General features: G+C 41.8%; 1 protein-coding gene across 1 annotated transcript; it reads left to right on the top strand.

Annotated features, from left to right (window-relative positions):
- The first annotated feature begins 18 nt into the window (after positions 1–18).
- On the top strand, positions 19–11,027 carry stmn4 (stathmin-like 4). The gene is made up of 6 exons (XM_035143309.2): positions 19–169; positions 5,685–5,751; positions 6,088–6,183; positions 6,313–6,518; positions 8,349–8,540; positions 8,839–11,027. Exons 2-6 carry the CDS (start codon positions 5,739–5,741, stop codon positions 8,896–8,898), a joined length of 567 nt encoding a protein of 188 aa, XP_034999200.1. The 5' UTR covers positions 19–169; positions 5,685–5,738; the 3' UTR covers positions 8,899–11,027.
- Positions 11,028–11,268: the final 241 nt, after the last annotated feature.

The raw sequence follows: 11,268 nt of genomic DNA, 5'->3' as shown, positions 1-11,268 counted from the left end.
CCAATAAGACGTCTCCTAGGTGATGTCATGGAGGCAGCATTGATGCTGTTGCTGATGCTGTTGCCCGGCGCCTGTATCCGTGCAGCCAAACGGGGGTAACCGTAGCCACTGGTCCAGCAGCAGCAGCAGCAGCAGCAGCAGCAGCAGAGAAGACAGGGACAGAAGGGGGGTAAGTGTGCACATCACAAAACAAACTGCTGCATTCACCTTCTGTCACTAAGGCTCGTCCAGGTAAAGTCTCATTGCATAACTGCATGATGCCTGCATGTGTGTGTTTGCGAGCGTGCCAGTGTGGGGTGTAATGGGGCGAGGGTGAGGATAATGGTGATGATGCAGTGGTTCCTGCTGAGAGGAGAAGGAGGATAAAGGAGAGAGGGAGAGAACTCGATGTACCCACAAATGGCATGATGTGTAGTCTCTGTCATTTATTATTGATCCCCCCATATGTGCAGATGCAGCTTTGTGTCTGCACAACTTCACTTTGGGAGAGAGAGTGGGGGAGGGAAATTTGGATGTGGCAAAAGGGTGTGTGTGTGTGTGTGTGAGAGGGTGAGGTGGGTACGAGAGAGACAAAAGTGATAAATAGTTTATAAAAGTTTGACTCATTTATTTCGTTGTTTTTAATCAGTGTCTTGTTTATAGTCTACAAATAGTTCCATCTTTAGCTGTGTAACATGGCAGATTTATTATTGTTTGTGTACAGTTTAAAAATACAGGCAAATTATAGGCTGTCTGCAAACTTTTGTCAAAAAACGTTACATCCGCTTTTCCTGTGAGAAATCAGAATAGAATTAGAAATCAGAAGTGTTTCTGGATCTGTGTTTTTAATGCAAAAATAAAAACATATGCGTAGTATATTAAATACTGCTCTCGTTAAGAAAAAACTTCTTCTACTTCTTGGAAACTCAAGTTTTATCGAGGACGCTGACATTATCAGTTCTCTGTTTTGTATGTGAGAAACGAAAATCAGACATCCACTTTTAGGAAATTTAATATCTGCTCAAGCAAAATGGCTGCTGGCACTGATTAGAACCAAACTACTGAGGGCATAGAACCATATTTAAGTTTTATTCCTGGTTCTTTGAAACTTTTACTGACCACACAGATCAGTAGATTTACAGAACGGATGCCCTAAAAGAAGAAAACAGAAAGAAAAATTGTTTTAAAACTTGGGTACAACCAACCTACACATGTTGGCTTAGCTCAAAGCAGGGAAACAGCTGTGATGGAGGTATATAACGCAAGGCAAGTTTATTTATACAGCAGAGTTCAACAACTAGATCATTCAAAATACTTTACATAGAGCAAGAAAACTAGAAAGTGTTACATAGAGAATGAATAAATAGGATAAATAACATAAAAAATTGACAAAAGGAAAATATGTCATTATACGTCTGTGTCTGAAACCCCCCTTTTCTCTCCCTTCTTCACTCCTCCCTATACAACAGCCACTATTATTTTCTCTACAGTGGAGATATAAACGCTTTGTCTATGATGAGCGGTAAATTAAGAACCAGTGTAAAGACGCACAGCAGTCATTTTGTTTGCGTTAAAAAGGTGGAGAATTGCATTGTGGGATTGTCAGCACAGGCGTGTTCATGCACAGATAGTAAATGAGACACTATGCAGTGGTCACATGTGTTTTTAAAGCTCAAATCAAATGCCAGACGGTAAATGTGCGGTGATATGAATACGGAGTGATGTTAGACACGCCCTTTTCCTTGGCCTCAACCAGTAACAAGCCTCATCTAGTCGCCTGGCAACTGGCTTAACAATAAACAGCCCATATTAAATTACACTTTGTACACTTTGGTTTTTGTGCAACTGAAACAAACAAGATTAATTAGCAATTCCGTGTGTTTTATTCCTTTTAGGCAAATCAAGGCCAAAGACAGAGTCTGATGCTTGATGCTAAGCTAACAAGCTACTGGATGTAGCTACATGTTCAGCATGCAGATCATCCATCTCATGTATTTCTCATCCAAAAAGGCTTATTATCCAAGGTGTTTTACAATGAGATGTATAAATCGTTTGCTATGTTTTTTATGATTTTGATAAACAAATTATTATTATTGACTTTTCAAAAAAAAAACATTATATTTTATAATGTATTGGCAAATGTTTTAGAGTTTTAGAGGTGAACTATTACCTTCAGCAGACCCTATAGGGACCAAAATTGCATACATAGCAGAAAACAGCATGATATCCATGGATGACATTACTTTCTGTAAGATTTCCATCAACATGACCCAAATGTTCCCACTGAGTAATGGGAGCTTTACAAAGCTGCTCTCTCTCTCTCTTATCATTTGTAAATAAGGAGGAATGGAGCTGCAGCTCCTGCAGGATGGACCGCATTGATCTGCAACCTGGGTGGTTTCTTGAGATGAGAAGCAGCTCTCTCTCTCTATGTGTGTGTGTGTGTGTGTGTGTGTGTGTGTGTGTGTGTGTGGCTATTTTAGTGTCTGGACATGTGCATTGCACTTTGTACATGTTTGCACATATGTCTCTGGAGGGATGGAGGGATGGATGGATGGATGGATGGATAAATGGGTTGATATAGTTAATTTAGGACAGTCACAGCCCCAGGTGCTGTTTGGATGAACTCCTGTGTGGAATCTCTGCTTGGCAGATGAATGGGGAGGTGACAGGGTGCATTTGGGACATTTGGGCACTCATCCCATCACAGATGCCTGATTAAATTGGGCCCACAACAGGTAACACACTCTCCCACACTGTGGTGGAGATTGGTTTTGCTAAGTCTTTCTCAACAGTGTGAGTCTAATTCTGGTGGTTATATCCACATAATGAAAGTGCTCATGTTACTGGATCCCAGAATTAAAGCGAACTTTAATGTGTGCACTGGGCTGTGAAAAGGTCAACACGTGCGCAGGGATCTGTGGATTCTCACATGACAAAGTGATGCAGTTAGCTGAGAGCAGGTGTTCAACTTTTAAAGACCTCTGAGAATTTGATAACATGTTGATTTTTTATCACTTATAATCTTATCAGTCGATATCCAGATCTCAGATCCATATTTCCAATCATGTGACGTGTCCCACTCTCTTTACAGTCCTCTTTAAAACACACCCTCCCAATGTAACAGTCTATTTAAGCGGCAAAGATTTCCCATCTCTGTGATAGTGTTTAAACAGAACACCCAAATGCAGGCCCTGCAGCTTGGTAGGTGAATGGATAATACATTAAGAAAAAAACAAACGAAACAGTCTTAGAGAGGCAGAGATCATTGTTGGCAATACATCAGTGAAGAAATAAAAAATAGATTCTTTGATGAAAACAAAACAGAAACACGAGGATCGGCAAGTGTCAACCGACCAAGACGAAGGGAAACACAGAGACTATATATAGGAGGCGGGGATGATTGCACACAAGTGAAACTCATTAGGAACAGGTGCAGATCATCACATGAAAACAGCACAAAGACAGGAAATAAAGCTAGAAACACACAAGGGGCTAAATTTCAAAATAAAAGAGGAAATGGAGGAACTCAGGGGGAACCACCATACACAACACAAATCCAAACACAAGGTAGATGTCAATAAACTAACAAGGCCATGCTAATGAAAACCAAAAACAGTCTTTCTAATAGTTAACAGAGTTCAGGGCCCAGAATCAGGACAATCTCTCCATTTGCTTGTCAGCAGTCGTCTCAGCATCCACCTGTATAGGCTCCGTCAGGGGGGCTCAAGATATTTGCTCATGACTTTCCATTAAATCTACGTAATCATATCTGGGGAAGTCAGAGCCCAGAAGCCAAACTCTACCCATGTTCTGCTGCCGCAATAAACATTTCAAATGTGTGTCATCTGACCGAACTGTGAAGATAAATTGAGGCAATCACTGTGGTTCAGTTTATCTGCATCAAACCTTGACAGCTTATCTCCTCAGTTTTGGAGGTTTCAAAAGTCTACTTGTGAAAAATTCATTGCATCCTTCAGATGTCCATCAATTCAGTGTTGATGAGGCCATCTGACAGACAGGGGAGAGACAGACAGAGACGGAGTGATAGCAGGTGGTGAAAAGTCTGTTGCTGCTTCTGTACCTCAATCCGTTTTCAAATGAATCCAAATGTTACTAGAATTGTAGTGGAATTGTAATATGATTCATTGTGATTAGCAGGCCACAGCTACCGTATCACACAAACATCTTTGCTCTGATCACAGCATATTGCGGCACAGTTTACAGATCTGAGGAACATTTCCAGCAGGTGGTGGAGCAGGCTGTTGTCGATGCTTTGTTATTTACACCGTCTCTTCCCCTCTTGCATCTTCTCCGAGATTTACAGCCGCTCCTCCCACTTCAGTCACGGCTCTGATTCACCGCAACACAGACGACTGAGCCAAAAACCACATTTAAGTCCCCCCTCCAATCTAAAACCTGTTCTACTTATTGCTACTTCACCTGGATATTTGAGAATGATGCAGAGTTTGACACTGGAAGTTTTTCAGGTCCTGTGGAAGACCGACGCTTTCTTAGTTCTTTGTTGGTTTTGACCATAGAATGTATATAAAGATGGCTGACACGTTTCCACTTCCTCACACTATCCAGAAATGAAGCCAAGATATCCCACCAATGCTGCCATCTTCTGCCATTGACATCATTTGGAGTCGGGGGTCACGCCAAATACACCTACATCGACAGACACCATCTTGAGAAACCAACATTTGACGTGTACTTTGACTTTTTGTCCCATCCGCTAACATAGGGGATGCAGGGTATATGACCCACACTGAAGCCAGCCTCCAAGGGGTAGTTGAGATGGTTTGGCATTACTTTGGGGGCCGTCATGTCGTCCATCTTTATATATCGTGACGCGAGTAGTGTACAAGGGGTATCACAAGTAGTACTGCAAGAGTACACAGCATCAGGAGTTTTTTTCTAATTACAAAAAAGAACAGAGAAATACAATAACCTAATAGAACAAACCTAAAGCCTACCCCCCCTAAAAACTAATGAAATTACAACGCCTTCTTCTAGTCACACTCTTAATACATGAATTGATCATTTCTGATTGAAAACACTCCAAATGAAACACAGCTCAGTTAATGCAGACAAATATAATATCCTACTTTCGGACAAAGGGAGCACCACAAATGAGAGAGCTGTTTTTTAAAATGTTACCTGAGTAAAACTTTTTTATTAAAGTGTATATTATACTGTATTACTGTCCACTACAGAACTATGATGTGGAAACTTGAAACATCCAGTGCTCGTTCATTGAAAATTGACTTTTCAGTGCATCGCCATTCAACAGCACATTTCTAATTTGCATATAAAAAATGGAAATAATCAGTGTATCTGTAAAAGTACAGTGCAGAAAATGCAGTGACAGTAATGAAAATGCCACTGATGATAATTAGTGAAACTGTTTATCGTGCTGAATCCACAATATTCACATCGTAGCAGAAGATGAAAATTCTTCTTTTTTTAGTTTCCAATTAGATTTGGTTGGTTTGGTTTCCCATTTCTCCCAGGTATTTTTGCCCTCTATTTTTAGCCAATGTTTATTATTTGATGCAGCACAGTTTTCTCATTGGTTGAATTAAACCTTAATGGCATGGTACACACGTGCGCTGCAGTTTTCTGTCTTGCTAACTCTCTTTTCAGCCTCTTCTTTGAAACGTATTCATTGACCCCTGTGTGTGTCTGTGTGTTTCTGACAGAGTGAGAAGGATAGTCAGCATCTCTGGGGAATTACATACACACACAGTGAGAAGATGACTCTGGCAGGTAAATGCAGCCGCAGCGGAAACCTCCCTCTCCCTCTACTGTATATACTGCTAATGGTAGAGATAGTAACAATAGCGCAAATGTATTATATGGATCATGTATATTGTTATTATTTATAAGGCTGTTGTTATGAGAGAGACCAGTCACTGTCTGACATTGAAGAGAGGATTACATCATCAGTGCCGAAATGCTTGCTCATCATTTCATCATGATGTTAAGCATATGTGTGTGTGTGTGTGTGTGTGTGTGTGTGTGTGTGTGTGTGTGTGTGTGTGTGTGTGTGTGTGTGTGTGTGTGTGTGTGTGTGTGTGTGTGTGTGTGTGTGTCTGTCCTCAGCCTACAAGGAGAAGGTCAAAGAGCTCCCCCTGGTGTCTCTGTTCTGCGCCTGCCTGAATCCACAGACCTTGGAAAAACCCACATATAAGGCAGAAGGTAAAATATATGCAGATATGTTTAAACAAACTACAAACCACACGATGCATGCATCAAATATTACTGACTGATGATGTGTACATGCAATCCTTGTATTAATCTGAACATGGCCACACTCCAACACCACAGATGCAGTGGACCTGGGCTGGTGCGCCATCAAAGATGTGGAGGTGATTGAATTGAATAAGCGAGCATCGGGCCAGGCCTTCGAGGTCATTCTCAAGCCCCCGTCCTTTGACGGCGTGCCAGATCTGAACACCTCCATGCCGCAGCGTCGTGACCCGTCCCTGGAGGAAATCCAGAAGAAACTCGAGGCTGCCGAGGAGAGGCGAAAGGTGAAGAGAGGGAGAAGTGGCTTTTTCTAAATCTGAGTTTGTGCATCATGACGCTCACGAGTAACCAAGCTGGACTCGCTCTGACCCGAAACTGTGACCCTGTGGGTATTTGTAGGCCCATTCAGGGATTGTCAAACACACGACAACACTCTTTGTGTGCGACGTGATTTATCAGCTCAGGGAGAAAAAGGGTGGAAATGGATGAAAGGAAAGAGGGAGGTAGCGCTGGAAAGGATGGGAGGAAACATGAGCATGATGAGGGAGGAAAGATGAAAGGAGGGACATGAAAGTACAAGGGCAATCACGCAAGGACACAAACACAATGGATCATATTCATCAAGCCAAGAGGATGTTGGAGAGAGGAGGGGAAGGAGGGGAGAGGGGAAAGGTGAGGAGAGATAGAATGTAGCTGAGCTAGAGTTTAGGGTGTGTGCCAAAGCAAGGACCTACTGCTCAAGGTATATGCAACTATATGGGCCCAACCATAGGTCATCCCATTTAAACTGTATTTTTAAACACTAAAAGTGTCCCACTCAAAGACAAAACAACAAGAGCACTAAAGGCTATATAAGATTTAAAACAATAATATGGAAGCCAGCAAGTATTCCCCATGTAAAGCTATAGTGGAGCAATGGCGTTCTGAGCAGAGAATCACAGAATGAAGTCACACTCCCCGTGCGTGTGGTTGTGATCCAAGCTCCGAGCTTGTGGTCCAGCCTCATCCTCATTGTTTTTGCTTGGGAGTTATGAAGTAGCTGCAGCACGCTAATTTCCCCTACTGTCACTTGACCCTCCTGAGGTGCTGTTAAACCAGAAACACTGGGGCTACACTTCATCATCATACAGTCCGTCAGTGACACACAGCATGCTAACAGTGGAAGCCAGGCTAACGAGCTGCCGGCCTGCTGAATGTGGTGCTGTGCTCAGGGCTCGATGAGTGTCCTTGAACTAAGTTTTTAAACGATCAAATCCCCTTGGCCAGTCTGCACAACAGCTGACTGGACTGTTCTTTGTTGGCTCTCTTCAGTTCACCCTCTGGTTGTTAGCTTAGGGACCGCCATCACTGGGTTTGCAGCACCAATAAACTGTATAGACAAGACCTTGCTGTGAACACAGAGGGAGGCTAAAGGTGTGGATGACAAAGCATTTAATGTGGTGTTGGACTCTGGTGCTAGAGCGCCATCCACTGGCAATGGATATCACATGTATAACCTTCAATCCTAAATAGCCCTTTGTTATTGTGGTGTGACCATGGAGTGGCTGTGTTTTACAACCTCCGCCAAAGTCGTTATGTTTCCGTCTGCGTTTGTTCGTGGGATTGCGCAAAAAAAAGATTTCCATGGAGGGGCATGACCCAAAGAAGAAGCCATTAAATGTTGGTGCATATCCAGATCAGGGGCTGAATCCTGGAAAAAAAAAGTCACTTTCTCTAACATTGTGAGCTAGGGTGTTTTCCTTGATTTCTCATAGAATAACTGATGGATCTTGATGAAACAAATCAGACATGTTTAGGGGACTGATATTTAGGAATTTGGTACAGATCCAAATAAAAATCTGGATCTAGTGAATTTAATAAGGGTTACATAAGAGGGCCGTAAGGCCTCATTGGAGGAATGTGCTCTACTTACTGCCTTTCTAATGCTGGAAATTTGCAGGCTAAAGATACAAAAGGCTTCATCGTCTAAGTTCAAGTCTCAGGTGTCTTTCTCCTTCTGCCTATTGTAATAACAATGCCCTCAAACTTTCTCGAAGGCATTTAATCATTTGTGTTTTTTTGTTTTTTTGTAAATAAGATTGAGTTTATCATTAATGATTTGTGTCTCCCTCCAGTGCCAGGAGGCCGAGCTGCTGAAGCACCTGGCGGAGAAGAGGGAGCACGAGCGTGAGGTGATCCAGAAGGCCTTTGAGGAGAACAACAACTTCATCAAGAACGCAAAGGAGAAGCTGGAGCAGAAGATGGAAGCCAACAAGGAGAACAGGGAGGCCCTGCTGGCCGCCATGCTGGAGAGGCTGCAGGAGAAGGTACGGTCTCCATTTGATTACGTTAAATCCAGTGTGATGAATGTTCTCAAACTCAGCCTCTCACATCTTAAGAAACACAAGCCTTTGTTATTGTAAAGGTGTATTTTAACATTATTCACAAGCTTGATCTGTAATCATGAATATTATATTAAATGGAAAAGAGTTTTTAGTTCTCCCCACTCTGCATCATTCCTAATCTGAGCTGTTCCCTTGTTCCATTGACACCTCCCTCATTAATGCTAACTTATTCACGAATAACGATTCTAATGCTGCGGGGGTCTCTGTGTTTGTCTGGCAGGACAAGCACGCGGAAGAAGTGAGGAAGAACAAGGAGATGAAGGAGGAAGCCTGCCGGTAGACGAGTGGAGCGAGGGAGTCGAGAGAGAGAGAGAGAGAGAGAGAGAGAGAGAGAGAGAGAGAGAGAGAGAGAGAGAGGGAGGGTGGAAACTTGGAGCTTTTTGAGTTGATTTTAAAAAAGGAAATTAAAAAAGAGTGCAGGGAAAAAAACAAGAACTCCAAAACAACTCGAACAAAGGGAAAAGGCAATTTTTCATATTTGATGTATGCTGTAACGATTCTGAATAAGCTGTACAAAGTTTAGCCGACACTTGATGTTGAAATTCACAAAGAAATCTGTCGCTTCTTTTCTATTGGGGGGGGGGGCATCGAAACAAACATTTCACATATTCAAAAAGGGACTGTTGAGGTTGTTTGGTTTGGAATGAAAGCTGCACGAAAGCAGGAGGAGGTAAAAAAAAATAAAAAATACAGATCTGTCATTTTTGGAGTTCCCTCAGTCAGAAAGTAGGTTATTATGATTCCCTGCTTTGTTTACTGAGCTGTGTTTTAGTTGTTTTATATCAAGGATAATCACTTAATGTCGCCAGTTTGGCTGCAACACTGCAAATGAGGCAAATCCTTTTACAATTAGACTGTAACGAGAAAAAAGTGAGTTGTAATCTAAATTCTTACCTTAAGGATAAAACAATGATAGCTGTGTCTGAAATCACCCACTCATTCACCCCCCCTCTCACTATCCAGGAACTATCTAGAGGGCGATGAAAAAAAATAGTCAGGTCTTTTCCTCTGTGCCGGTAATTACGCATTGTCACAGGATTATGTCATACAACAACAACAACAACAACAACAACTACAACGTTGGCTGATGCAAATAATAAAGTTTGTTTTAATCTTAGTATTAGTAATATTAGGTAAAAAGTGTGTTTAATGACCATGGTTAAATGTAGAAATAAACCTGTTTGTGGAAACAAATACGCCAACAGACGATTTTAAAATCTGTATTCAAATATAACCTATACTGTCATGATGATTCAGCTATTTTTGGTGGAGTGGAATCACCAGAAAGAGAAGGCTGAGTTGTTCTGCCTTTTCTCCTCTGGTCTCTTCGCCAATTTTCTTGAGCGCAATGCATGATGGTCTACATTGCTCGTTTATTGATCGATTGTACAATACTTTTATTGATGCACTGAGGGATACAGTGAGTGCATTATAAAGGGTGTAAAATTATTCACTAAACATTACAAAATGGAAAACTCACTATAAAGTGGACTTTAGTGGGTGATTACGGACACAGATGAAGTTTAAGAGCCCTATGCTCAAAACCAACACAAGTCCAAATCAAGACGCTCCTTCACTCTTTGATTATCAGAGTACTTACCCGTCAGTGCAGAGAAACAGGTCATAAAACACAAGCTTCTGCTGTTCCTGATTTAAAAATAAAAACGGATTTCCCTTGTTTCCTCCGCTCTCGTGCTAATTCTTTGCTGCACCATTTTTTTGGAGCTTGTTCGGGCCTCTCTGGGGACGTCTGTGTGGAATCTCACGAAATGGCTCATGAATATCAAATGAAGAATCTGGCTTCGGTTTCTCTCTGCAGTGCTCCAGGGGAGTGAAATTCAAAAAAAAAAGACACAAAAAAAAGCTTGAAAAGTGAAAAGAATGAGGACGCTCTGCTGTTTTCTGCCATTCTCCGACTTTGTAAAAACCTTAGTGTGATTGTAGATCAGGAACATGCATTTGAGTCTCTTAGATTTAGAGCACTGATTGCACTCTTATTTCATTAAGCACAACTCAAAAGCACATATGCATACAAGAAGAAGACAGTGTGAAAACAACAGCAGCATCACAGGGAGGCAAAGTGACAGTAGGGACAGATTTGGACAAATTTGCTTTTAAAGTACAAGTTTGGGGGTTTTCTGGCTAAACAGTAATGTCTGTTTACTTTGGCATGTGTCACTGTGCTCTGAATGTTAGTTTATGATTTCCATGGGGATTTAAAAAACTAAAAGAGAGATGAAATTTGCTCGAGTTGTTGAGTCATACTGACTTGATTGAAATGTCCAAAGTGTTTGCACTGGGAGTCGTGACATAGGGTTTGTACTTGCTGTAACTTTGTGTCGCTGTATATCTTTGAGGCTGGATTGATTGTATCTATTTGGCATGGTCAGTAAAAACAGCTTGACTGAACTCAGGCTTTGCTCTTGTGTTCGTCCTTCCTCGCACTTGTACACACACACACACACACACACACACACACACACACACACACACACACACACACACACACACACACACACAGGTTTGTGCAGCTATGTAACGAGAAGGCCCCCTTGCCCTAACCTTAACCAGGACATCAGATGTTTCATCATGATATTTGGCCTTGTCCTCAAGAGGAATCAAAAACGAGAAAACACATGCACAGACACAC

The sequence above is a fragment of the Hippoglossus stenolepis genome, chromosome 20, assembly GCF_022539355.2.
Source record: "Hippoglossus stenolepis isolate QCI-W04-F060 chromosome 20, HSTE1.2, whole genome shotgun sequence".
NCBI classification, from domain to species: domain Eukaryota; kingdom Metazoa; phylum Chordata; class Actinopteri; order Pleuronectiformes; family Pleuronectidae; genus Hippoglossus; species Hippoglossus stenolepis.
The sequence above is the reverse complement of the archived record's forward strand: the minus strand, read 5'-3'. Positions and strand labels throughout refer to the sequence as shown.

Bases quoted from the DNA above. Each gene is read 5' to 3' on its own strand.
- stmn4 (XM_035143309.2), top strand. The intron at 6,184-6,312 runs GTAAAATATATG...CCAACACCACAG, and splicing joins ACCCACATATAAGGCAGAAG to ATGCAGTGGACCTGGGCTGG. The intron at 8,541-8,838 runs GTACGGTCTCCA...TTTGTCTGGCAG, and splicing joins TGGAGAGGCTGCAGGAGAAG to GACAAGCACGCGGAAGAAGT.